The sequence below is a fragment of the Pseudorca crassidens genome, chromosome 15 (assembly GCF_039906515.1).
Source record: "Pseudorca crassidens isolate mPseCra1 chromosome 15, mPseCra1.hap1, whole genome shotgun sequence".
In the NCBI taxonomy this organism is placed as follows: Eukaryota; Metazoa; Chordata; class Mammalia; order Artiodactyla; family Delphinidae; genus Pseudorca; species Pseudorca crassidens.
Window position 1 is genome coordinate 920,784 of NC_090310.1, and position 26,665 is coordinate 947,448.

Sequence of the window (26,665 nt, forward strand, 5' to 3'; positions counted from 1 at the left end):
CCAGGGGACGGTGTGAGGCTGGGGCCAGCAGGCTCTCTGGGCTCTGTGGGCTTGGCCAAACCGGCTCCTTCCAGGGCTCAGGCTGCACAAAGCCCCGGGCAGCCAGTAGGCCAGGCCAGCACAAGGCCAGCCTCCCCTGGACACAAGTAAGTGGCAGAGCAGCCCACAGCGTCAGCCACGGAGGAGGGAAGGAGAGGCTGCCAGGCAGAGAGGTTCCAGGAGGCCAGAGGATCAGCCGGCTCTGGACACAGCCCACGGCCAGCGAGCCGAGGGCCACACCCCAGGCCTGTGGAGAGGACCTGGGGCTCACTGCTCTGGGCACCAGCGTCCCCTCGGCTGGAGAGCCCCATGCGGACACCTCCACCTCCAGAAACCACAGTGCAAAGAGCAGCAGGCACAGAGGTGCCCAGCAACACCCGCGTGCATCTCACGACGACAGGACAGCCTGTGAGCGGAGGCGGCGAGGAGTCTGGAAACCCCCGGCCTGTGGATCGGAAGCGTCGGCGGTGCACGGGGTCCCGCCACGTGGGGCTCTCGCGTGTGCGCCCCCAGGACGGGCAGGGAAGGGGGTCCACCTCCACGAGAGACCCAGCCCCACCGCCCGCGGGCTGCTCACCGCGGGGCGGCCCCAGCGTCAGGAGGATGACCATGGCATGGACCACCAGGATGTGCATGGTGGCCGTCTCCCCACTAGTCCAGCGCAGGAAGACCTGGTCTTGCGACTCCGACTGGAGGGAGAGGAGCGGGGTGAGCGGGCCGAGGCGAGGGCCGCGGGGCCGGGCCCAGGGCACCCGCCTGCCTTACCCAGCTGTAGACCTCCTCGCCCTCCTTGCTCTTGCGCATGCGCTGCACGTAGCGGGAGAAGATGGAGAGCAGGGCGGCCAGCACGGTGTCCGACTCGGCGCTGCAGGAGCGCTTGGAGAACAGGTGGGACATGATGGTGGAGCGCTCCACGATGAGCCGGGCCACGTCCTGGGGGAGCACGGCGTCAGAGGGCGTGGGGCCCCCCTCCAGTCGTGCCTGGCCAACAGCCCCGTCCCCTCGGAAGGCCGCCCCGATGCCACGTCCGCTCTGCACAACCACCCCCCGCCACCGGGCAGCAGGCCGATGACGGACGGAAGGGCCCCACACACAGAGAGCGCCCCGCAGCCGCGCAGGGCTGTCAACTGCCGAGCGGGCGCAAGGGGCAGCAAGAAGTGACAGCCTCCCTGGAGAGGGCCAGCCCCGCTCGCTCGGAGAGGAGAGCGAGGCATGGGGCACGGCGCCATCTGCCCTCGAGCGACAGTAACACACGCTTCTCAAGACCCGAAGGGAAAGGCCGTCTGCAAACAGCCGGACACAACGTTTACTTGAAACCTGCAGCAGTGACGCGGGGCACGCACTCTCTGAGCCCTGTGAGGACAGTCTGGCCCCTGGACCAGACTCAGAAGGGCGAGGCCTCCAGCCCCAGACTTTAATTATTACTGTCCAGCCCCTCGACGAGGAACCCAGGCTTGGACAGAATCCCCCTGCCCACCGACCTCTGTCTTCAGCCCGTTCCCTCACTCCATCCACTCACTCATTCTACAAAGACCCAGGGCCTCCAGAACCTCCATCACTGTCAGCTGACACGCTAACAGGGGAGCAAGGTCAGAAGAAAGACGGCCAGAAAAGAGGAAGACGAAGTAGAAAACGGGCATGTGCTCAGCTCACAGGGCCTCCCCAGCAGGGAGCGGGATGCGGGCCCCAGCCGCAGACTCCTGGGCTGGCCTCCTGCCCCTTGGCCTCCTGGGTTGGCCAAGCCACGCCTCCCCCAGCCCAGAGCCACAGAGGCGACCAGGCCTGGATGATCACAAGGGCACTGGGGGCTCCTGCCCTCGATCCCTGCTCCGGACAGAGGGTCACCGGCAAGGCAGCTGGGCGCTCAGAGCCCAGAGCCGAGGTGTGGCCCTGCTGGCCCTGCAGCCCGACTGGGCTGGTCGGTGTCCCCCAGCCCCGCCCCCCTCACCAGGGCCAGGTCGCTGTGCTGGCTCTGCTCCTCCACGGGCGTGTGCTGGGACAGGTAGACCAGGTAGGCACTGATGGTCTGCGGGTCCGTCTCCATGTGGATGGCCTGGGGAGTGGGGGGGAGGGAGGGCGTGTGAGCGCATGCCTGGCAGTGCAGCCCGCCGCCCGCCTGCGGCCCCTCACCTGCTGCAGCGCCAGGGCGGTGGTGGTCCTGACGCTGTCGAACAGAGGCAGCCTGGGCAGGTCTCGCAGCAGCCACTGGTAGCCCTGCAGCGCGTCCGTGTCGCCCAAGTCCTCCTCCGTGGGGGGCTCCTTCTCCTCCCCGTCACGCAGGCTGCCCTCCGAGAGCACCAGGGACAGGCCCTGCAAGCAGACACGCGCTGGTCTCGGGGCCACCACTCCCTCAGGGCCACGCGCGAGGGCCGCTTCCCGGCAGAGGCGTGGTGTGCCCGGAGCGCCCTCGCCTGGGGCGGAAGGGGCGCGGTCCGGCTCCCCTGGAAAACCGCCGCCAGTGCCTCGGGAAACACGGCAGGCGGCCACTGAGCTGCTCTCGGGACGCTTCCCAGTACCACCCAGGGAGGGGGCCCACACGGGGGAGAAAGATCTGAGCCCTGCGCAGCTCGTGACTGCAGCCCTTCTGTGCCCAGGACTCAGCTAGAATACAAGTCTGCGTGAGCAAAAACTCCCATCTTAACAAAAACGGGGCGAGCAGGGGTGCGCGGGGAGGAGCGGGCCAGACGGCCGCCTCACCTTCGTGGCCAGCACCCGGGAAGCCACCTGGGAGGAGCCGAGGCGCCGCAGGAAGTAGTCCAGCACCTCACACGTGGTCTGCTCGTCGGCCCTGGGGCCCAGCAGCAGGTCCTGCAGGCGGCCCAGCAGCTGCCGCTGCTTCTGCTGCCTCTGCAGGGACAGGGGGCCCTCAGGGTGGGTCTCCAGGGCCGGGGGCGGGGGGGTGCTGGGGCGGGGCTGGGGGCGGGGCGGGGCGCCCACCTGCCGCTTCTTGGCCTTCTGCTCTCTGCTCTCGCCCTCCTCCTCCTCCTCCCCGGAGGCGGGCTCGTCGGCAGCGTCGTGCAGCAGGAACTCGCACAGGCACTGCACGGGCAGCACGTCCAGGGAGCCCTCGCTGGACTGCACCAGGTCGGCCAGCCAGGGCATGGACTGGGAGGAAGCCTGGGCGGGGCGGCAGCCACACGGCTCCTTCTGGCTAAGCCTGCCGTGGCCCCCCGACCCACCTGCCCGCCCCCAGCGGGGATTCCCGAGGTGGCCCTGTGTGTGCCCAGGAGCCCGTCGCCATGTAGCCCTGTCTCCGGGTGTGCCCTCTTGTGGCCACGGTCTCATCTAACGCCGCAGCGCACTGACGCCCCTAGAAGGTTCCCCGCCCGCCCGCCTGCACCAGCCTCCTCTGCCGGACCACAGCGGGACTCACCTGCCTCTGGATGATGTTGAGGAGGAAGTCCGGGTTCCGGCTCCGACACAGCAGGTGCCCGAGGCGGAGGGACTGGTTGAGGCCTTTCACCTGATCCAGGACGTGAGGGGGAGGCCTCCGGGGCGGCCCTCTGAAAGTTCCACATGACCCAAGCGTGTCGAAGCCGCAAGCACACTGCTCCCCAGTCGACAGTGCCGGGTGAGGGCGGGGCCGCCTGCCTCCCACCTGTGGGCAGCTGCCCGTCTTCCCTGAGGCCCGCGGTCCCTCCCCTCCCAGCCCAGCCACGGGGGGCTCTCGGCTTCACCATCGCCAGCCGCGCGGAGAACCAGGACAGCGGCCCCGCCCGCCCCTGCCAGCCCAGGCCCGGCCCGAGCTCCGCGCAGTGCATACTGGGGCTCAAGGCTGGTGAGCTGGGACAGGAGCAGGCTGCTGCTCTCAGTGATGGTCTGCTTGGTGGATGCAGCGGCCAGGTGCCCCTCGAACGCCAGGATCTCCTGCTTCTCCCGCTGCGAGACCTGCAGCTCTCGGGTGACCATCTCAGTCCGGGTCTCCTCGTCCGTCAGGGTGCACGGTGGGTATGAGTAATTGCTGGGGACCAAGCAGGAGGAACCTGTCGCCGGGCCACCAGAGGCTGGCTGCCACCAGGCGGCGCTCAGGGTGGGGGGTCAGAACTTAGGACGGCATCCCTCGCCCAGGCCCAGCTCAAGCCGTCAGGCTGCGGAAGGGACCCGGGGGGGCGCGTCGGCAACATGGTCACAGTCAGACCCCCATGAGGGAGCTGGGCAGCCCTCAGAGCCCACAGCCGGCCACCCTCTCTTCCCACACAGCCGAGTGCTGGCGCCTCCAAAATCAGCCAACGTGTGTCAGGATCCTGGACCCGAGCGGCGTCTGTCCGGGATGGCCACACGGGACCCCTGGACCCTTTCCAACAGGCCAGGTGGCCCGGGGCGCACAGGGCACCCCAGGCCGACTCACGGCTTCAAAGACACACGCGGCTTTCTGGGGGCACGAACAGCTGGACTCCTGTCCGTGTTCAAAATCTAACCTAGCTTCCTGAGACAGCCACAGGACAGCCCTGCCACCCAGACCCCACGGGTGCACCCAGACCCCACGGTTCCGACACCCCACGGCCTCGGGCTCCGCTCCACCTCAGCCAGTGTCCCGCAGCGACCCTCGCTGCCCCCGAGTGTGCCAGCAGGCTGCACCCATCCCCGCTGCAGGAGCACAGCACACACACGCCACCCGCCCAGGTGCCCACACCGCTTCCTCAGCTCGTGGCTCGCAGCGAGCATGGTCACAGCGGCCCTGGCATCTGCTGCCCGCCGCGTCCAGAGGCAGTCCCCTGCTGCTGACCCCGTCTCCATCCCGCCGCACCCTCTGGCTCTGACCCCTCCGCTCTACGCTTCCCGTGTCACAGCATCATCAGCCTGACCGTCCCCACGCCCATGGCAACACGCGTGCCGCCCAGGAGGGCCCAGGGCCCCACAGCACATGGCGTCGCTTGATCCCACTGCCCCAGTCCAGCGAGGGGGCAGCCCCGCAGAGTAGGGAGACCGCAGAGCAGTGGGAGGCCCAGCGCGCCCCGCTCCCAGCGCAGCACCGGTGGGCCCGCCCTCCTGGTCCCAGAGCGGCGAGCCACTTACTTGGTCATCACCATCTCCATGAGCATCTTCAGTGTGGGGTACTCCTCCCAGGCGGCCAGGCCTAGGGAGCAAGGCGACAGCAGGTGGTAGCTGGGACTCCCGGCCGAAGACCCACCCCCTCCCACGCCCATCCTCCATGCCCAGCCAGGCTCTGCTCCAGGTCCTGACATGCAGGACGCCCAGAAGAGGGAAAGGTCAACACCGGCCCAGGGGACCACGGCTGGCCAGAGGGGGCTCACCAATGTTTTCTGGGTTGAACGCGGCGACGACCAGCAGTAGGGGCCACGCCTTCCAGTAGAGGGTGGAGATGGCGAGGTTCGGAGGCTGGTACCTGGGACATAAGGTGTCAATGGCTCAGCCTCGGGCCATGAGGTCCTGGACGGGAATGGGTCCAGGCCATGGCGGCAGCCGCTTCACAGACCCGAACACCAGCACTGGAGCCTCAGTAACTCCTCTCTGGGACTTGCACCCCCAGGATGTGCATGGCTGTATCCAGCACACCGCTCAGGCCCACACCCCAGCTCTGGGCTCCGGGACATGTGCCCTACTTCCCTCAGCCTTGGCCTCCCACCCTACAGCACGGGAACAGGGAAAAGGTAACAAACACTCGACAGTGTTAACTACTGTTGTCATTCTCTGCATCAGAAAACCAGAAAACACCCCGGTATCGGTCGACGTGTAACCGTAACTTTCAAAAGTCACACATCGTGCTGTCGTAATAACAGTCCTTTCAGATGACGCAACAGAAAGCAGCTAACAAGCTGTTAGGAAAAATGAAATAAATCTGACGTGATGACTTGGCAACACTCCCCAAACTCGTCTACAGCTTGGACGCAGTCCCCCCACAATCCCGGGTGGCTTTTTTGTGGAAATTGACCAGATGACCCTAAAATTCACATGGAAATGCGAGGACCCAGAAAAGCCAAAATAATGTTGAAAAAGAATAAAACTGGAGGACTCACACCTCCCAACTTCAAAACCCAGCACAGAGTTACAGTAATGAAGACAGAAGTGTGGGCGTGAGGACAGGCATCTAGGCCAATGCAACAGAACTGAGGACCCAGAAATAAACCCGTATGTCAACTGATTACCCACAAAGGACAACGGTCCATCCGCATGAAACAACGAAGCCACAGCCGCACCTCACACCATACGCAGAAATAAATTCACACTGGGTAACGGACCTACACGTTAAGGCGAAAACTATAAAACCCTTAGGAGAAAACACAGGAATAGATCTTTGACGCCTTAGATGAGGCAATGGTTTCTTACGCGTGACGCGCAGACCCAAGAAACCAAAGAAAAATAAACTGCACCTTATCAAGATTAAAAAGCTTTTGTGTCTCAAACGGCACCAAGAAGGGAAATATCTACAAATCACAGGTGTGTGAAGGGTCTCCCTCCAGAACCCATAAAGAGCCCTCACCATCCAACAACAAATACTCAAACAACCCAGCTTAAAACTGGGCCAAGGACTCAGACAGACATCTCTCCAAAGAAGGCGTTCAAACAGCCACAAGCACGTGAACAGCTGCTCAACGTCACTAGCGATTACAGAAATGGAATCAAAGCCAAAATGAGGGACTTCCCCGGCGGTCCAGTGGTTAGGGCTCTGCACTTCCACTGCAGGGGGCACAGGTCTGATCCCTGGTCAGGGAACCAAGACCCCACATGCTGCGGCCAAAAAAAAAAAGCCAAAGTGAGATGCTACTTCACACCCACTAAAACGACTAAAATAAAAAGATGGACCCTCGGTCTCAGCAAAGATGTGGAGAAACAGGAACCCTCGGACCCTCTGCTGGGAAAGTGAAACGGTGCAGCCGCCGTGGGAAAGTCTGGTGGTTCCACAAAAGGTTAAACACGTGACCCAGCAATTCTACGCCTGGGTATCCTCGCGAGAATTGAAGACATACATCCTCACAGAAACGTATCCGTGGAGCTGCCAGCAGCATGGTTAACAACAGTGGAAACAACCTAAGTGGGCGTCAACCAGCAGACAGATCAACAAAACGCAGTGCCTGCGCTTGGCCACAGGGAGGGACAGAGCACAGGCGCAAACTAAAGTCGGAGGGACCCCGCACACGTGGCGCTCAGTGGAAGGAGCCAGCCACACAGGACCACGCGCTTTATGACTCTGTTTACATAAAGTGTCTGAAAACGTCCAATCCACAGGGACAGAGTTGATTCGTGGGGTCTAAGGCCTGTGGGTTTGGGGGCGGGGGGACAGGGAGCCACAGTTGGCGGGAACAGGTTCCTTAAGGGGACGTGGTTCTAAAGTTAGGCTGGCAATGGCTGCACAACCCCACGAACGCACTGAAAGCACCAAGTCACAAGCTTCAGATGAGTGAAGCATATGAGAAACGAGAACCGTGTCTCAGTCAAGTGGCTTCAGGAAACAGAGCACGAGCTCATGCTGTCTAGAAAACACCGTGAATGTATTCACACACAGGGAACAAGCATCTAAGTGACAAAGACCAAAAAGGGAGCAGGTCAGAGACCCAGGCGACGGCAGTCAACCAGGCCTCGGGTCGTTCGCCGCGGCCCAGCCTCATGGGTGTCTGTGGATGGGCCCCTGGAGCCTTACCCAGGCGGGAGCTGGATGTTCTCCGGGTGATGGTAGGTGCACAGGTTCAGAACAGCGTCGATCAGCTGGATCCTCTCCACCTTCAGCACTTCCACGTCTGAAACCCAGAAAGCACACACGGCTCACTCGGTGGATGTCCAGGCCCAGACTCAGGCTGTGGACATCAGAGAGCGAGGAGACGGGGCAGGGGGGGCCGGGGACGACACGGGCACAGGGCAGGATGCAATGACACGCAGCCAGCGTGAGCTGGCCTGGGGAGCCGGAGCACGTCTCCACCACGTGGCACCCGAGCTGGAGGGGAGCAGGCAGGACTGGGGACAGCACAGCGCAGCTGGGCTCGGGGCAGGGCCGAGACGTGACCACGCCCGTTTCTGGAGCAGAAGCGCTAGGGCAGAGCCCCCGGGGAGGCAGCGAGCCCCGCCACACTGAAGGGTCAGCTCCAGGCCCATCGGCAACGGGACACACGTACGCTCTAGAACAGGGACTGCTCTGCACAAGGCCACCGCAGTGGCCCGTTAAAGACGCGAGAGACACACACTCCTGACGAAGTTCAACCACACGGGAATGGGCACAAGTCCAGGGTGAGCTCCAGAATTAGCCTAAGGACTAGGTTGCCGTCCAAGACACATGCGCAGCCTGATGCCCGATGCCCATGAGGTCAGCAGCGGGGGTGGAGCCCAGTGGCAGGAGGCCATCACCCACAGGGGGCGGGACAAAGCCTGAGGCCCTCACCGTCGGCCTGCACGGCTGCAGCCCGCTTCACCAGGTGGTCGGCCAGCTCCATGGCATCGGCGGGGCCCAGTGGAAGCTCCCGTGACAGCCCGATGACCAGGATGCGCATCAGCGTGTCCTCCAGGATGGGAACCTCTGAGCAGAGGCGGAGGAAGAAGCTGCGGGCACAGCAGGGAGAGGCTGGGCTGGCGGGAGCCCACCCCAAACCCGCCGGGGCCGCCCACCCCCACGGCGGGCGAGGAGGGAGCAGCCGCCCACCCTCCCCGTGGCCACTTGCGCCCGATGCCCCTGTGGACCACACCCCGCCGTCCCGAGAAGGAATGTGAGGGGAGCCCAGCCTCGTCCCGCAGCCCCCGAGCTGTGACACGAGACGGGCATGGAGCACAGGCGGGTGTGAGATGAGCACGCTGACCGGGCCCACAGTGGGGACAGATGGGAGCGGCCTGTCAGCACAGGGCAGGGTGTCCCCAGGCTCAGGGGACAGAGCACGACACTGGCTGAGGGAGGAAACATGCGTGTGCAGCTGCTTGGAAGCGAGGAGGGGCAGGGAGCTGGGGAGTCCCGGGGCACAGGCACCGGCTGAGTCCCCGGGAGGGTTGCAGGTGACGTAGCAGAGACACCACACCCTTGGGAAAAGCGGCACAGGGTGTGCGAAGCGGGACAGGGACGGTGACCCTGACCAAGACCAGACAGTCTCTGGGCTGCTTCAGTGAGCCTGGCCTGGGCAGCCCTCGTGGCGCAGGGCCGGAAGGCATGCTCACTTGCGGTCACTCTCGGGTGGCCAGTTGTCCCATTTGTAGTAGGTCTCGGGCTGCTCTGTGAAGAGCACCTTGTGGAGGCTGCAGGGTGGAGAGAGCCATCAGGGTTGGAGTAGACAGGGCCCCCCACCAACCCTGTCAGCCCCCACGGGCTGCGAAGCTGCACGTGCGGAGGGGCCGCCCGATTCTGGAGCTCGGCAACCCCATGGCCTCTGCAGGGCCTCCAGCCACCCCCCAATAAGGCCTGGGGGGCTGGCAGGTGACAGAGCCCCCAGCAGGGGGCTCCCAACCCTGGTCAGACGGGACCCCACCTCCCCTTGTAAGAGAAGGCTCTGCCCGAGGCCCTGACACCACACAAGGGTCGGCTGCTGCCCACCGGCCCCTCTGGTTCCTAAGAGGCTAGTGCCAGCCGGTGACCTGCCACCTATGTGTGAGCCCTGTCACTCGTCACCGGTCAGACCAGGGAGTGGCTGCTCATCCCGCGCAGAAGAGCAGCGGCCGCACCAGTGCACGTAGTCCTTGGGGGCCAGCTTGCTGATGGAGGGGACGACGGTGTGCAGCCACCAGACGGCGTCCCGCTGGATTGCGGCGATCTGGTTCTGGAAGGAGCGCAGCACCTCCAGGTCTGTGGGTACAAGACAGTTACAGAGCCCGCACGGCAGCCAGAGGGTCTAGTTCAAGGCCAGGCGCAGCACAAGCATCCTGCACTGTCTGCAGGTTAGGAAGGCGGACCTGAGATGGAGTGGGGAACTCGGCTAGGATAAGGTTCAGCGAACACCTGACCGTCCTCACAGGCCCAGGGCAACTCGGGGAACTGAAACCCTCGGTTCCAAGTGTCCTTCCAGCCAATCGCTTAAGTGGCCTGTGCAGCCAGGCCTCCCCAGGATCAGCCGCGACCCAAAGCCGGCTGGCCCAAACACCACCGCCCTGCTTCCCCACCTACCCCGGCCCAAGGGCCACAAGCCCGAAACGCCTTCACAGCGGCACCAGGACCCACGTGAACCAACCATCCAAGCAGACAACGGGCCTGGACCAGGAGCTGGTGTTCTCAGCCCACATGGGAGGAACAGGAACCAGCAGGTTCCACAAGCTCCCTCGGTCTCCAGGAGCTGTGCCGTGGGGGCGCCCCTTCCCGCCCCCTGCCTGGGCCTCGGGGACAGCCTGCAGCCACGGAAGCACCCACCACTGCCAGGCCCGGAGCCTTACTCTTTTTCTCTCCTTTGTCCCAGGCGATGCCGGCCTCCTTCACCTGGGCCGTGATGCCCAGCATCATGGACACGGCCAGCACGTCTGTGATGTGCACCACGAAGCGCTCCTGCAAGCACAGCCCGGCTCAGCGGGGTCTGCGTCCCTTGCCCAGGCCCTGGGCACACGAGCCGCCGGGACAGGAGGACGCTGGACGGAAGGAGGCCTTGGGACCAAGGACCGGCCAGCGGCAAGGCCAGGCCGGGCCACAGGGAGGAGGCTCAGACAACAGAGCTGGACGAAGCCCGCCCTCCCGAGAAGAGGCCCTCCACCCCCGGCCCCAAGTCCTGCTCTCCAGCGGCACCTCCCGCTGCCCCCAAACACCCCAAAATCTGCGGCCCTCTGTGCACCATCTGCGTCGCCCTGGCTGCTCACGCCGTGCCCTGGCCTCCCCAGCCCCGCCGGCTACAGCTCTGCCCACCTCCACACCCAGCCCCGAGGTCACCGGCTCCCCTGGGGGCACCCGGCCAGTCCCTCCTTGGACCTCGCAGGATGCAGCCTCCGCTGCCTCCGGGCTGGGCCACCATGCACACGGGGCACCAATCCCAGCCAGGTGCACTCCAGACGGCACAGGGGAAACCGCTGGGCGGGACCCGAGCACTAGGCAGCCCGCGCGGGCCTGGGGGCTGCCCACCTTGAACTCCATGTCCAGGTACTGGGGCTCCTTGCGCTCCTGCATGAGCCCCAGGCAGAAGGCCTGGAAGTTGATCTCGTGCTTCGTCTGCTTGATGATCTCGCGCAGCAGGGCCCGCGAGGCCCGCAGGTAGTCGTCCTTGTTGGTCAGCAGGTCCTGGAACACCATGGCCAGGAACTGGGGGACAGAGAGCGCCAGCAGCTGCCGGGGCTGCCCACCAGCTTCCGTCCTCACCAGGCTGCAGGAGGTCTTCCCAGAGCCCCCGGACGAGGCCCCCGCCAGCTCCCGCTGCACGCCCAGGCCCGGCCCCTGGGCCCCCCACCCCCGAGCCTCTCACACACGGCTTGGCACCACGCCGGCCGCCGCCGTGCCCTCGTCTCCAGCCTGGGCGCGGGGCGGGGGTCGCGGGCGTGAGGCCACGCCGGGCTCCCACCTTGGGTGCCAGTGCGGAGCTGTGCTGCAGCACGGCGTAGAGGGTCTGCATGTTGTTGGGGTTCCGGGCGTTGGAGAGCTCGTTGAAGATCACGAACTTGATGGTGGTGCCCAGGTTGTCCTTGTGCGCGTTCAGCAGCTCCCTGGACGTGGGCCGAGCACCGGAGTGGCTGGGCTGCCCCCGCCTGCCGCCCCCCCGCCCCGCTTCCCCCCACCCCGCTTCCCCCCGCCGGGCGCACCTGACGCAGAGCATGTAGTGGTTGAGCAGGACCTTGGGCTTCAGGCGGATCTTGATCAGGTGGGAGATGACGTCCATGTCCTCGGGGCCGTGCGTGCCGCAGTTCATGCACACGGACATGAGCAGGTCCTGGGCCGGCCGGGTCAGCTGTGGGGCGGCCGGGGCGGGGGCAACGCGTCAGCCCCGTGGCCTGGCCCGCCGGCGGGGCCCCGCGCGCACGGCGCCCCTCACCTTGGGGTTCTGCAGCCACATCTCCAGCTTCTGCACCGCCATCAGCCGCACCTCCTTGTAGCCGCAGGTGGAGGTGAGCAGCCGCAGCAGGTTCCGCGAGACGTTGTCAATGGGCTGCCGCCGGGTGAGCTGGTCGCGCAGCACGTCGAGGACGTACTCCTCCACGCTCTCCGCCAGCTCCTCGTACCTAGGCCAGAGGGGGGAAGGCAGGCGGGCGGGAAGGCGGGCACGCGGGCTCTCCGGGGGCGGGGCCTGGCAGGGCAGGGCCGCGCAGCGCACCTACCTGGGCATGGGCTGGCCCTCCTGATCGGGGCTGAGCTTCTCCTCCGCGATCAGCAGCTCCGTCTGGCTGTCCTCCTCCTCGGTGAGGGAGGGGTGGGGGCTGCTCCCTGCACACGAGCGCCTCGTGGATACGTGCGCCCACTGGCCCTCGGGCACCGACGCCCCCGGTGGTGCCTGGCGCCGTGGAGGGAGGCGAACCGCCCCGGCCCCTCCCGCGGGGAACCCCGGCCCGGCCGCCCAGCCTCTCTCACCGGCACTGAGTTCCCCTCCGCTGCGCCCCGCCTCCCCCTGCAGGAGCACGCTCTTGGGGGGCATCTTGGTGTTAAAGGCCGTCTGGATGTTGTCCACAAAGGTCTTGCAGTGCGGGCTGTCCACCCAGATCCGCTCCCCCAGGGAGTCTTCAATGTACACCTGTGAGGACAAGGCCTGCACCTCCTGCCTGCCCTCTGCCACGTCCCAGCGGCGCCACGGGAACGAGCGAGCCGGGTGCTTCCCCAGGGCCCCAGCGGACAGGAGCTGGGCCGCCAGACACAGCCCTCCAGGAAGAACGCGTTCAATTGCCCCTCTCTCGCCCCAGGGCTCCAGCGGCGCAGCCCACCTCCCACGGCCCTCTGCCCCCTTCACCGCAGCAGCGGCCTCCTGGGAGAGGCCCACTCACCTTGACAAAGATCTCGGGCCAGTTCTCATCCTCCTCGTACGCAGCCATGAGGAGGCTGCAGGCCAGCACGGACACCAGGCTGTTCCCCTTGGCCTTGAAGTTGATGGAGGCGTCCCGCCGCAGGAGGCTGCACAGAGCCTGCAAGAGACGGCGTGGTGGCCGGGGAGGCCCGTCTTGCCTCCACCTGCCCCTTCCCAGGACGGAGGAGGGGACGCCCGGCCCTCACCTCGATGACCCCCTCCGTGGCGAAGATGTTGGGCTTGATCTTGGCCAGGTACATGAGGCTCAGGTACAGGGTGCTGTCCGGCTTGGCCCGCGTGACCTTCAGCTGCTTCACGGCCCCGCACAGCACTCCCTCCAGCCTGTCGTCGTTGCCCTCCAGCTCGGCCGCCTCGATCTCGTCCAGCAGCACCGCAGGCGGGACTGGCGGGGGAGACGGGGCCCTGTCAGGCAGGCAGCTCCGAGCAGAGGCTCGCGGGCGCCCCAGGCCACGGGCTGACTGGGCCAACCACCAGAGACCGGCCGGCGAGGGTCTCAGGGCTGAGCCGGTCTCCCAGGAGGCCGACGCCGGGCAGATGCTGCCCCGACCCGCGGGAACGACCAAGACCACGAAGGGTCGGCCTTAGCCAGGTGCCACCACGGCCCTCTCGCCACACCCACACGGCTACCCCAGGGTGATCTGTTCTTGCAACGCCTACTTTCCTACAAGTTGGACATTTTTTCTAAGCTTTTAAGTTAGCCAGCACGACGCACCCGCAGCCTTCCTTCTCTTCTGTCGTGGCCGCTTCTTTGCCGTCCCTCCCTGGGTCTGTCCCGCAGAGGCTTTTCTGCTCTGTCTTTGCAAGGAACCCACTGGGGGCTTCGAGCCTCTTCCTACACAGCTGCCCTCTGCTCTGCTCTCCACTCCTTTCCTCTTCACTTCCTTGCGCGCGTCCTGTCCCCCACCTTCCTTCTCCGACGGGAACCGCAGCTCCGGCACAGCCCCTGCCCGCACTTGCGTCCCCGCTCCTCTGAGGGTCCCTCTCGGCCGGGCTTCGGCTCCAACCCATGTTTGCTCTGCGCTGCGTTTGGGACTGTTCCGTCCTACCTATTCTCTCACTTCCCAAGGGGTTTTTTAGGATTGTGTTTTTAGATACCCAAACAATGGAAGGAGGCGTTGTTGCTGATTTCTAACTTAACTGCACTGAACACAGAGAATTCAACAGGAGCCCCTGAGCGCCTTCTATGTGCCAGGGAAAATGACAGATAGGCAGGAAACATGGACCAGAGCTACGGAACGTCCTGGCCGTGGAGATGTCCCAAGCACCACGTGCTATAAGTAGCTCAGTCAGCCTTTTCTCCGTTCTGCTGAAGGTGTTTGTAAAATACGCTATCGTTCTGGACGTGCTCTTCAGAATCGCATTCCATCCAACCTTCAGAGCCACCTTTCTGAGAGTCACGCAACGGTAAAACAATACCGAAGCACAGCCAGCCGCGCAGAGGGCCGTGGCCTGAGTCAGGACTCGGCCCCGCCAGCGCTTCCAGGCCTGACGGGCACCAGCCGCCAGGGGAGGGCCCTGAACCGAAGGTCTGACTCAGCTCCCAAAGCACTGCTCCAGCCCCGTCCTCCGCCTCGGCTCTGGCCACTGCGTGCCCTGTTCCCCAAGCACAGGTCCCGCTCCAGGACGCGGACCTCCCCTCAGTGGTTTCTCCTCCAACAGCCTGCACTGCCTGTTAAGATCCCATCCAGCCTTTCAGGCTCAATTTCACGCTACAGTTCCCTGATGGGCCTTCCCTCTCCGGAGGCTGTCCCGTGAGCACCTGTACGCTCAACACCTGGGACTGGTATGATGTTTAACAGACCTGATCTACAGGGCATCGTGGGGCCACTAGAAATAATCAACGAAAAGATGGTACAGAAAAGTAAGGGAACATTAGGGGCACACAAAATTAAAAGCTCTCGTGTAAACAGCGGGCTTGTGGATCAGCTATAATCTGTCTTTAACGCTGTCGTATGACCTTTCCAGCTAGGAGAATAAGAGCAGGGAGGTAAGGCCTTCATTGTCAGGAGCCAGGAGAAAGGAGGAGGCAACACAAACCTCCTTATCCCGGGGGGAGAGGGGTCCTCACGAGACGCACAGGCTACGAGAACAGCACCTGTCTGCATGTGCTGCCCTGTACCCCCCATGCTCAGAGCAGAGCCTGTCACAGTGGAGCGAGCCCGTTCCCACAGGGCAGGCGCTGGCGGCCCCCAGGAGTGCATCAGTCTCACATCAGCTCCGCCCCTGGAGCTGGGACAATGGAAATCCGTACAAGGCTTTCCAATCCAGGAGGCCCTGGCACATGCCCTGTCTGCTTCAGAGAGAAGGCCACCGAGATGCGCGCCGTCAACGCTGCTCCCGCTACGTGGCAGCAGCCCATTCGGGCCCCAGACCTCCTGTGCCGTCTTGCCCTGAGCGACACAAGCACTTCCCATCGCTGTCACAGAATCTGAAGCACAGTGGGGTGAAGGCACCCTTACAAGAGGTGCTTTGAAAAACAAACTTGCAGATGACTCCTGTCCTCCATGCTCCAAAGGACCTACACTCCACCTACAGGGCTAAGCCGGAAGTGGCCGTTCCAAACCCCTGGTGCACAGACAAGGCGTGGGCTACATTCTCTGGGGGACGTCAGGGGCTGACTTTACCTTCAATCGGGACCACAGACGGCTCCTTAATCGAGGGAGAGATAGCACGTTTCTCTGCCACTGCGGCCTCAGCCAGGCGTCCCAGGGCACTCAGAGGGGGTGTGGAGGAGAGTTTCGGGCGCTTGGTGAGCCCGGTCAGGGCCGAGGCGCCCGCCAGAGCAGCCGCAGCATCCCGCTTGCGCTCCGAGGGCAGGCTGGAAGGGGCAGGCTTCAGCAGGGTGGATGCCGCTTTCGATTCAGTGGCCTGACCCTTCGAGCCCAGAGCAATGAAGTCTCCTGGAGGAGGGTGCCCTGCAGAGAAGAGACATGGAGAAACGGGCACCTTCACACAGTGGCCGAGGTGGAAGGGGTGTCCGAGACCAACTCCAACCTCCTGTGATTTCCGAGGGGATTAAACAAGGGCTGGGGGAGGCAAGAAACCAGTCACCCAGCAAGTCCACGGCAGAGCTGGGACCGTATGACGGGAGCAACGACAGCCAGCCACACGGAGCTTACTACAGACCAGGCCACCTCTTGTGGACGAGTGTCAGTCCCCTTAACCCTCAACGAGTTTCTGGAACAGGCAGCATTACTCTCACTTTACAGGTGAGGACAGCCAGGCACAGAGAGATTAAGTAACGTGCCCAAGGCCACACAGCTTGGAGTGGCAAAGCGCGGGGCTGAGGCCAGTCTGGCTCCAGCCTGCTTTTAGCCACTGTGTTTGTGCTGCCCCCTCCTCCCGGCTCGCGACTCCCAGAGCCGCCGGGACCAAGGGCTGCCCTTCGAGACCCCATTCCTGGAAACCGCGTTCGGCTCGGAGTAACGAAGCCGCGACCCGACAGAGGAGCCAGGCCGGAAGCCCCGAAGCCGCGCCGCCGGGAGAGGTCGCGCACCCGAAGGCTTGGCCGCAGCGCTGGGCCTGCGGACGGTGGTGGGCTTGGCCCGGTTCATTCTGTCCCCGTCCCTTCGCCGCTGCTCGCTGCCGACGCCTCACTCGGGAGAAGACCAGCGCAAGTCAGTCGTCCACCATTCGCCCATTCATTCGGATCCACCGTCCGGGGTTGGGGTTCGGGGCGAACGGCCAGCCCCGCCGCGCGCAGCCACTCCCGAAGGGGCCGCGCGACCCCGCCTCCCCGCCTCGGACCCCGGGAGGGTCTGTCTCGCCGGCAGCCGCTGCCCAATCACTTCTAGCGATGGCCCATCGCACCGGCTCCCCGCCACCGCCACGGCCGCCCCGGAACCGGAAGCTGCCCTCGGAGCCCGACTTCCGGAACACCCGGCAGCAAAACAGCGCGGCGGGGGTTGGGGGGAACGGCGAGGAAGCGAGAGGGTCCGCGGGGCCTGCAGCGCTCTCTGGCGGCGGGAGGCCGGCGGGGCCTCGCAGCCGCTGATCTCTACCTGGCGAGGCGGACGCTGTCACCCCCTCCTGCAGGTGAGGCTGACCTTAGAAAGTGACGTGCCCAAGGACAGACAGCCAGGAAGGGTGGCCTCGGATGCTAACCCCTACGTGCTGGAACTTTAGAGTCCTCTCCCATTTGTGGGTAAAAGGGCAGGTTCTGGGTCCCCTGGTGGGGTCCAGGAGGGAGCCCAGCAGCCGCGAGCGGGCAAAGCCGGCAGAAGGGCGGGGGCCCAGGTGAGGCTAGGCCCTCATCAGAGCAGCGCGGAGGGCATCCATCAGCCTCGGTTTGCCGGCCTGCGCAGTGGGTCACGGTGATATTCACCAGGTCTGCTCAGTGGCAGAGGATTTGGGGTCCATGCTCAGACCCTCGCGTCCTCCTCTTACTGGGGGTCTTCATGCCGTCCCGGGGCTCTGCACCCCGCCACTTGCAGCGGGCAGCCTCCCTCGAGGGCAGCCCTGATGGGTCCCTGCAGAGCGGAGCGGGGTCCCTGCGCGAAGGGCAAGGTGCTCCTCACAGAGCAAGTGCGTCAGAAAGGCAGCATCGCAGACAAACGAAGCCGGACGTGGGCCAAAGCTGTGAAATGGATTTTACTCAGTAACGACTGAGGCGGGGAAAGCGCTGCGTTTTAAAGGGAGAAGGAGGGGGTGGGCCCAGGTGAAAACTTGCAGCGGGTGACGTGATGTCTGGGCGTGACGCTCGCGGGCCAGAGGCCACCGGAGGCTTTAGGGCAGGCGGCCTCACCGACTTCCAGCCACTGAGACTCGGCCCAAGAGCTCAGGCCATGCTTGCCTGCAGCCTGGCGTGCAGAAGGGCCCGACTTCGGGAATGTGTTCCTCGTCCTCTCTCCACCCTGAAGCCCCCACCAGCCACCAGCCAGGATAGCGCGCCATCTTGGAAGCTCTCCCACCCATCGCAGCTTGGAGCAGAGACAGCCCTGCCCAAATTGCAGACGAGCAAAACCGCGATTGTTATTATTGTAGGTCACTAAGGTTTAAAAAACCTTTTGGGGACATAATTTCAAACTTATGGAAAATTTGCAAGAATAGTACAAAGAATTCCCATATATCCCTCACCCTGTACCCTAAAGGTTAACATCTTACTATCTTTGATTTATTCATTTCTCTCCGTTCGGATTTTTTTTCCTGAATTATTTAAGAATTGCAGAAGAGTCCCCTTAACTCCTAAATTCTTGAGTGTATATTTTCTAAAAATAAGACATTCTGTTATGTAACAACAACAGTACAATTATCAAATCAAGAAATTAACATCAAAACAATACTCTTCATTATGCTAAGGCCTTATTAAGACTTTGTCGGGACTTCCCTCGTGGCACAGCGGGTAAGACTCCATGCTCCCAATGCAGGGGGCCCAGGTTTGACCCTTGGTCAGGGAACGCGATCCCGTGTGCTGCAACTAAGAGTTTGTGTGCTGCAACTAAGGAGCTGGCGAGCCATAACAAGGCGCCTGCCTGCCACAAGTAAGACCTGGTGCAACCAAATAAATAAATACATTTTTTTTTAAAAAAAGATTTTGTCAGTTGCTCCTATAATACCCCTGTGGTGGGAGGCCATCCAGGACCCTGCAGTGCACGTCCCAGAGACCCTTTCGTCTACAGCAGTCCCTGAGTCCTCCTTGGTCGTTCACGACCTTGACAGGCCTCCTCGTCCAGGACTGCTATTCTGCAGAATTCCCCTCAATTCGGGTTTGTCCAGTGCGGCCTCGTGAATAGGTCCAGGTTACGCACTTTTGGCAGGAATGTCGTGGTGATGCTAAATTCTTCTCTGTACATCTTATCAGGAGCTACATGATGTTAATTAAGCCCATTACTGGCAAAGTTAATTGGATTACTTGGTTAAGGTGGTGCCTGCTGGATTTCTCCTTTGTCAAGTTACCACTTTGCCTTTGTAACAAAGAAGTGCGTGAGAGATAAGTGGGGCAGGCCTTGAGACTGGACAGCTGTCTTCCTCCCCCTCAAACTTTCACCAGCTCAGTTTCAGCGCCCTGGGTGGCTTGAGCCAGAATCAGTGATGATGATGGTGGTGATGGTGATGGTGATGGTGATGGTGGTGATGGTGATGGTGGTGTGTGATGATGACGCTAATGATGGAGATGGTGATGATGATGCTGATGATGGTGATGGTGATGGTGGTTTGTGATGATGAGGATGATGGTGATGGAGATGGTGGTGATGGTGGTGATGATGTTGGTGCTGACCGGGAAGAGGTGCTCTTCTTTCCCTTATTCCTTCTGCATTCCTGAGCTGGCATTCTAATGTCAGGAAGAGCTGTCCTGTCTTCTCCATTTATTCACTTATTTTTCCCATCGGTTTGGACGCTTGGCTTCTCTATTCAGCAGATCATAATCCTTTACTCTTACTATTTATTTGATGCTCAGATTGGCCGAGGTTTGGTCAGCGGGGGCCTCACCCAGCAGGTTCCTGCCTTCTTTTGATGGGACTCTTGAAACACTGCCTTGCTTCCCTCCCTTTCTTCCTTTTCAAAGCCACTAAGTTTTGAGGTTGTTTGTTACGCAGGAATGAATAACTGATATAGATGGCTCAGAGGGAGAATGGAAAGAGTGAAGGATAGATGAAGGATGGAGCAAGGGAGGTGACACTCAGTGAGTGAAGAATGGTACCCGCCACCTGAGAGGGGAAGACAGGTGGGGGGAGGACGGGTGGGGGGAGGAGCACAGGGGTGGGCGGACCGCTAGGGGATGAGTTTGGGTGGATGCGTCAAGAAATGCCCCCTCTGCATCAGCCTCCTGGCGGCCTCCCCAACCTGCCCCATCAAGGCTGCCCCTGGTGGCTCTGGAGAGACCCTCCTTTCAAACCTTCGAGTGGGAGCTGGTCTGTGGCTGCTGCAGACAGCTGAGTTCTAGAAAGACTGTCAAAGAGAGCCATCAAACCAGGGCCAGGTTCCAGCGGACACTCTGCCCAGTGCCGGCCTTCCTCCGGGGGCGTGCAGCTGGCCCCCATGCTGTGTGAACTCACGACCATCATGGGGAGGGGGGGGACGTCTAATGAGAGGCTCCATTCTGTGAGCCGTGCCCAACCTCTGACCCAGCCACCATTCCTAGGATTGACCCCAACTGTGCAGATATGTAGGCACCAGGTTGATCTTCTAGGAGATCCAGTGTCCAGCCACCTGGACTGATCAGTGCAGCCGTGGGGCGTCCCGACAACACACTTCTCAGAAGCTTCTGCAGAAGGACCACATGGACCCTTCTGTGATGACACAGCCCAATCGGTGGTGAAGAGAAAGAGGCCATTCGTGCACCAGCATGTAGGAAGTGACCACATCCATCTGAAAGTGGGAAAAGTCTGGAACGAAACACACCCAGTGGTCCCCATGGTTACAGGGATGGGCGGGGCAGCCATGCAAGCCGTCCTCTCTGTGTGGTTCATTTTTGCGATTATGTGAATGTCCCAGAAAAAGAAGTTTCCATTAGGGAATGAAGAGCAGTGTGCTTGCCCTGTGGGATCCTCCCGCAGGGGCTGCTCAGGCCCCAGCCTCCCTCTCTGTCCCAGGACGGGACAGGCATGGTCCAGGCTGGCATTTACGGTGCGGGTCCTCCCCGGAATGCTTCCTCCATCCTCTTTCTCATCGGACACAACCTCTTCTTCCTTCCAAACCCAGCCTCCCAGCTCAGTCGCTTCCTCCGTGAAGTCCTCAGGGGTTCCCCTGCCAGGGCAGGTGGCGGCCACTCTCCTGCTGGCACCTTCCCACAGCGATTCGCATGCCTGTGCGGCTGTGCTCGAGCAGTGCCCCCAAGGAACAGCGCCTGGCCCTTGCAGAATGCAGCCTGCCTGCCTGCCTGAATGTTCTGGACAAGCCCCGAGGCTGGGGTCGGGGTCACGGAGGTCAGAGGTCAAGGGGTAGATGGAGGGATCTTTCCCTTGGGAGATTCTGGGGCAGCAGCAGGCCAGGGACTCAGATGCACAAGCGGCATCGGAGGACTGTCCCCCACGACGCCGCCCGTCCACCCGGAGGATCGACCACGCCTGGTCCGGGAGAAAGGAAGACGCTGCAGAGGGGCAGCGAGGGGCCACCAAGCAGCCCACCCAGGATTCTGAGTCCCGCGGGGCCCAGGAATCTGCGCTCCACAGTCTCCCTGAAGATGCAGGGTCCCCAGACCTCCCTGAGACCCCACTGCGTTAGCTTCCTGGGGAAGCACCTCAGGCTGAGAGGCAGAACCACAGACACTTCCTCGCGCAGTCCTGGAGGCTGGCCGTCGAGATCAGGTGTCCCAGAGCCACGCTCCCGCCCAAGGTCTGGGGGAGGGTCCCTCCGGCCTCTTCCAGCTCCTGGGGGCCCTAGGCTCCTGAACTCGGGCCGCGTCCTCCGTCTCTGCTGCCGACTTCCCAGGCCTCCCCTCTCTGCATGTGTCCTTTTCTCTCCGTGGATCTAGGGCCACGCTAACCCAGGATGAGCTCAGCTCGAGATCTTTACCCAAATTATAGCCACAAAGACCCTATTTCCCAACAAGGTCCGTTCTGAGGGTCCTGGTGGCGTGTGTTTTGGGGCCTCCTTCCCACCGACAGCAGCTGCAGGACCCCGGTCTGCATGGCCAGCCGCTCCCCCTTCCATCCCACCCAGCACCCCCGCCTTCTCGCCGTCTCTGGGACACACCAGGCTCCTGTCTCAGGGCCTCTGCTCGGGCCCTTTCTATGTCAGGAAGCCCAGGTGCTGCCATCCTAGCTCCCAGAACCACAGCCCAGCCCCCTATGGGAACTGCTGCGCCCAAAAGCTCCCTTTAGAACACTGGCCGCCCCCGAGATCCTATGACTTACCTACCGTCTCATTTTTAAGGCCTGCTTCCCACCTGACTCAGCCCCCAGCAGCACCTGGCCTGTGTGTCCCCTGCCCGGTGCAGGGCTGCAGGCCACACTCAGTCATCGTGGGCGGGGTGAGTGCACCAGGTGTGCAAAGCCCCAGAGCAGAGGGAGACCCTAAGCAGAGAAGCCACCACGGTCGGGAGCTGGGTGCAGCCTGGAGGGACACGTCCAGCGGGCAAGCCCAGGCCTCTGACCCCTGCAGTCCCAGGTCATCTGTACTGTGACCCGGAGCCACGCAAGAGCCTTGCCCCCCAGGCTCCGGACCTAGCGACCGCGTGAGGGGCACACATGTCTGCCGGGCCCCCCATGGCTCCATGGGGGGAAGGAACCCACCAGCGCCAGGGCTGGGGTTGCCGCAGGTGGGCATCAGAAGTGAGAGGGACCAGCCCAGGCCCCCGGGGGGGGCGGTGCGGAGGGCAGGGCTGCAGCTGTGTGTGTCTAACGGCCTCTGGGCAGGAAGCAGCTGCTCCCGGCTGGGGACCTGGGCCCCAAGCTGGGCTCCAGCCCGGGCTGTGTCTCCGGGCTTAGGTCTCCTTGCCCGGGTCAGGGGTCCCCAGCCCAGCCAGGCCCGGCCCTTCCCAGCACTCACGGTGGGGGGAGTGGGATCTGGGTACCCCCTGGAGCGGCCACAGGGGGGCGGGGGGCTGCTCGGCTCCCAGCTACCTGGTCTCCCAAATTTAGAAACTGCCTCACCCGCACTGGAAGCCCCGTCAGCCTGGTGCCTGGGTTTCAAAGCCATGAGTCAGTGTTTGTGGGGACTCAGACACCCGCGGCTGGGCAGGGGCAGCGGGTGCCCATCTGCTCTCACGTGGAGCGTTCGGGAATTTCCTCCGGGAATGAACAGTCCTGTCCAGAGCGCGTAGCCCTGGATCTGCCCATGTGATGCCGCTGCAGGGGGGCCGGGCCGGGAAGACGGGCGCCCCGGGCGCCCCCGGCCTGAAGCCGGCTCTGGGGGCCAAGAGCTGGGACTGTGCCGGGCAGATCCTGGCCGGGAGCGGAAGCCCCAGGGGCCGCCTCTGGCCGGAGGTGGGGAAGCGCTTTCCAACAATTGTCTGAAAATAGAACGGGCTGGCTCCCGAGGAAAGGAGTCCCTGCCCCGGGAAGGGAGCACATGGGAGCAGGAAGCCTGCCGAGCAGGGAGGGGCTCCCCGCCTCCCACCCGGGGAGGCCCCGAGGCCTCGGTTTCTCGCTTGGGGAAGTGGAGCTGAGGAAGCAGGCCTGGGGTGCAGCCCGCCCCCCGCCCCATGCGTGGCGCAGAGGGCGCGCTTCCTGCCAGGCCCCAGCTGTGTTGCTGCTTTGCCCCCTCATCCAGTGAGGGCCAGAGGCCTGGCACACTCTGCGGAGTTCAGCAGTCCCCCCACCCGAGCACCCAGGCCCCCAGGAGCAGGCTGGGCACTCCCGGGACGAGGCTGAGCCCAGGGCCCACTTCTGCTGCGAAAGCAGATCCACCTCGGCACACAGTCCACCTCGGGACACGCTGTTTCCACGCCTTCCAGAGACCGCGACGGGGCAGGAGGCTCGTGGCACCCACAGAGAGCAGGGCACAGAGGAGCCAGCTGCCCCTGAATGGGGGCGCGGGAGTGCAGAACCCTGGGGTTCCAGGGAGCACAGTTGGAGAACCAGTGCAAGGGGACTAAGGAGTAGGGACCCCCAGGCCCAGCCCCGCGTTCTCTTCCATCCTAAGGCTGCTGCAGCAGGATAGAGGGCACCGCGACAATGACTGCATCCCTCCGGCCTGTCCGGGGCAGCCCGGATTTCACCTCTTACGTCTCACTGTCCCAACACGCCCTCAAACTCTCCCCAACACCGCCAGTGGGGTGGCGATGCAGGATTTAGTTTCCTTGTTTGCGTTTGTCAAGTTTCCTGCAAAGAGCATATATTAGGTTTGAAATCAGAAAAACACCCTCAAGCACTTTTTTAAAAATAAATTTATTTATTTATTTATTAATTTTTGTCTGCGTTGGGTTTTCATTGCTGCAGGCGGGCTTTCTCTAGTTGCGGTGAGCGGGGGCTACTCTTCCTTGTGCTGCACGGGCTTCTCATTGCAGTGGCTGCTCTTGTGGCGGAGCACGGGCTCTAGGCACACGGGCTCAGTAGTTGTGGCTCGCAGGCTCTAGAGCGCAGGCTCAGTAGTTGTGGCGCGTGGGCTTAGTTGCTCTGCAGCATGTGGGATCTTCCCGGACCAAGGCTCGAACCCGTGTCCCCTGCATTGGCAGGCACATTCTTAACCACTGCGCCACCAGGGAAGCCCTCATGCACTTTTCTTAAAAGCAAATACATATATAAATAAAAGTCCCAGAGATTCTAACACACATCCCAGTCCCACTTTTCCCTGTCGACACTTTTCTTCGAGAAGCACCGCCACCAACTTATACTATGTCATGTGTTCAAACTTTGGCTCAGAAATTAGGGACAGATGTTCCTAGGTCGTCTTGGCCCACCATGACGTTCTCAAGCTGAGGAAACGCCTGCCAATGGAGGGAGAGGAGGCCCAGCCTCCAGGTGGGTGACTTCCAGACTGCGTTGGTCATGGGAGGGATTATTCACATCCCGGGTTATTATCTCTCCCGGTCCAGGGCTAACTGGGCTCAGCTGGGCGGTTCTTGTGTGTGTGCATGGTGGGGGGAGAGGCAGGTGCAGACGTGGGCCGCAGGTGTCCGCGTTTCATCTGGCCGCAGCTGGGACCTTCGCGGTGGCACCTGTGCGTGGCTTGGGCTTCCTGACTGCGTGGCACAGGGTTTCCAGGTCAGGAGGTCTGAGAGGCAGAGCCAGGCAACACGATAGTAAGACGAATGTGCTTGGTCTCCTTCCAGCATTCCTGGCACAGAGCTCAAAGCCCTTGGAATTTCCTGAGGGACAGGGCTGTCTTTGGTTATTCCTAACAAGCCCCTTTGGACCACACCTGAGTTTATGCTAATGCGGCGACTCAGGATGGGGCCCCTAGCCAGCTGCTGGTGGAACCCACCCTGTGATGAGAGGGTCGGAACTTTCAGCTGTACCCCACCCACCCCTGACTCCAAGGAGGGGAGGGGCACTGGAGATGGAGTTCAATGGCCAATGGCCGGTGGCTGGATCGATCTTGTGTATGTAAAAATACTTGATGAAAACTCTAGAAGGAGAGATCCTAGGAGCGTCCGGGTTGGCGTACACAAGGTGTGCGGGGAGGGCGGCTGCTCCAGGAGGGTGTGGGGCTCTGCGCACGCCTTGCCGTGTGCGCCCCGTCCATCGCGCTCTTCCTGAGCTGAAGCCTCTGCGGTGCACCTGTCCTGAGAATAATGATTTCCCACGTTCTGTGCTTTGTTCACATAGTGAATTATTGAACCTGAGGTCAGGTTCATGGGAACCCCTGAATCTGTAGTCAGCCAGGTAGACTGGAGGGAGCCTGGGGATCCGGGGCTCAGAACAGGCCCCTGAAATTGTGGGGGGACCTCTTGGGACCGAGCCCTCACCCAGAGGAGTTACTGGTGGAGTTGAATCGAGCCGTAGGATGCCCCGTTGGTGTCGGAGAGTCACAGGATTGGTTGGTGTTTGGAAAAACCAAGCAGTCCCTTTTATGACCGACCTGCCTGGACGGTACAGCACTTCCGCCGTCCTCTGTGGGTCAAAGCTGTCACGAAGGCCTGGCCCGGTTTCCGGGGAGAGGACACCCGCTCCACTAGTTGGAGGATGATGTTTCCAGGGCCGTCTCGGGGCACACGGCGCTACAGTCGTGAAATCGTGACTTGGCGATTGGCCCGCTGCGGACCACGGCATCCGGTCACGAGCCGTGCCCGCGGGTTGGTGGACGCGTGGGCTGTTTCAGTTTGGGGAGGTTACAAACAAGGCCAGAATAGACACCCGTGCACAGGCCTGTCACGTGGACCGACTTCACTGCACCCAAATACCCAGGCGTGGTCCTCTGTCCTCCTTAACTTGGAGGTGACAAAGCTGTCTTGCTGGGTTCCTCAGCGGGGGTTGCGGGGCGGGGGGTGGCTAATGAATACAGCTAAGTGCCTCACCCTGTGTCTGGGGCAGAAAAGGACTCAAAGCGCAGCTATTAATATCCTTGCTGTTGTGGGAGGGTGGGGAGAGACAGGTGACTTGCATCTCCCCCGAGCAGTTCCGTCACATTTTGTATCGGATAATTCTTTGTTTTCTGGGGCCATCCTGTGCCTTGTAGGACGTTTAGCGGCATCCCTGGCCTCGACCCACTAGGTGCCAGTAGCAATTTTTTTTCTTGGTAGAACAGGGGGAAGAACCATTCAGAATTTACTCTTAAATAGCCCACAGCATCTGCAGGGAAAACTACAGGCGTTTCTCCGCAGATCGCACATACACAAGGCATTATTGGCTTCACAGGTGAGAGAGCCTCTGGTGTGTTCTCTGTAACAAAACCCACATCACCGTGTAAACAGGTACCATTGTCGTGTTCACTTACGATTCCAGAAGGAAAGGCACGATTTGGCAAAAAATAATAATAATAATAATAATAATTTTGTTTTTGGGTCCTAAAGTCAAGTGCAATTATTGAGAGATGCACTTCTGGCAACAGTCTTCTGTCACTTCTCCAAGCTGTGACAGCCAAGAATACAAAAGTGTGTCCTGTCTCGGCCAAGTGTCCCCCAGGCCAAATCATCCTGGATGAGAACCCCTGCCCTCCAGCGTCTCTAAATTCCAAGGGCAGGAAAGGCTCTTTATTTGCAGAATAAAAGGCACGCCTCCTGGGGTGAGGGAGGGAACGCAGCTCGGCTCTCCCTGCCCCAAGGGTACCTGGTAAGAACCTGGTATCAGAGCCGTGGTCACTGCTGGCCCCCCCCTTTGTAATTCACAGGCCCTAAGACAAGGGAACGAGCAAGTTCAGTGACACACTGGTGGCCACGAGCACAAGTTTGCCGTCGCCTGGGTCTCAGGTGTCCCGCCTGGAAAATGGGACCAAGTTGCATCTGTGTAGCCGTC

General features: G+C 62.2%; 1 protein-coding gene across 3 annotated transcripts in view; it reads right to left on the reverse strand.

Moving 5' to 3' along the window:
- The window catches only part of INTS1 (integrator complex subunit 1), a 28,813-nt gene extending 12,068 nt beyond the window's left edge, over nt 1-16,745 (reverse strand). The window contains exons 1-25 of one of the 3 annotated variants that reach the window (XM_067705298.1): nt 16,387-16,744; nt 15,515-15,805; nt 13,076-13,272; nt 12,850-12,987; nt 12,443-12,602; nt 12,193-12,298; nt 11,910-12,096; nt 11,680-11,825; nt 11,442-11,583; nt 11,009-11,185; nt 10,336-10,444; nt 9,634-9,754; nt 9,133-9,210; nt 8,372-8,529; nt 7,640-7,736; nt 5,295-5,386; nt 5,056-5,116; nt 3,803-4,000; nt 3,413-3,542; nt 2,977-3,156; nt 2,737-2,886; nt 2,170-2,349; nt 1,988-2,092; nt 805-972; nt 617-728 (exon numbers count right to left, since the gene is read on the reverse strand). In XM_067705298.1, the coding sequence (XP_067561399.1) occupies nt 617-728; nt 805-972; nt 1,988-2,092; nt 2,170-2,349; nt 2,737-2,886; nt 2,977-3,156; nt 3,413-3,542; nt 3,803-4,000; nt 5,056-5,116; nt 5,295-5,386; nt 7,640-7,736; nt 8,372-8,529; nt 9,133-9,210; nt 9,634-9,754; nt 10,336-10,444; nt 11,009-11,185; nt 11,442-11,583; nt 11,680-11,825; nt 11,910-12,096; nt 12,193-12,298; nt 12,443-12,602; nt 12,850-12,987; nt 13,076-13,272; nt 15,515-15,805; nt 16,387-16,444 (3,541 nt within the window). In that variant the 5' untranslated portion in view covers nt 16,445-16,744. Of the gene's footprint in view, nt 1-616; nt 729-804; nt 973-1,987; nt 2,093-2,169; nt 2,350-2,736; nt 2,887-2,976; nt 3,157-3,412; nt 3,543-3,802; nt 4,001-5,055; nt 5,117-5,294; nt 5,387-7,639; nt 7,737-8,371; nt 8,530-9,132; nt 9,211-9,633; nt 9,755-10,335; nt 10,445-11,008; nt 11,186-11,441; nt 11,584-11,679; nt 11,826-11,909; nt 12,102-12,191; nt 12,299-12,442; nt 12,603-12,849; nt 12,988-13,075; nt 13,273-15,514; nt 15,806-16,386 lie in introns of all 3 variants that reach the window. The other 2 variants (XM_067705297.1, XM_067705299.1) reach the window with 2 other exon arrangements.
- Nucleotides 16,746-26,665: the final 9,920 nt, after the last annotated feature.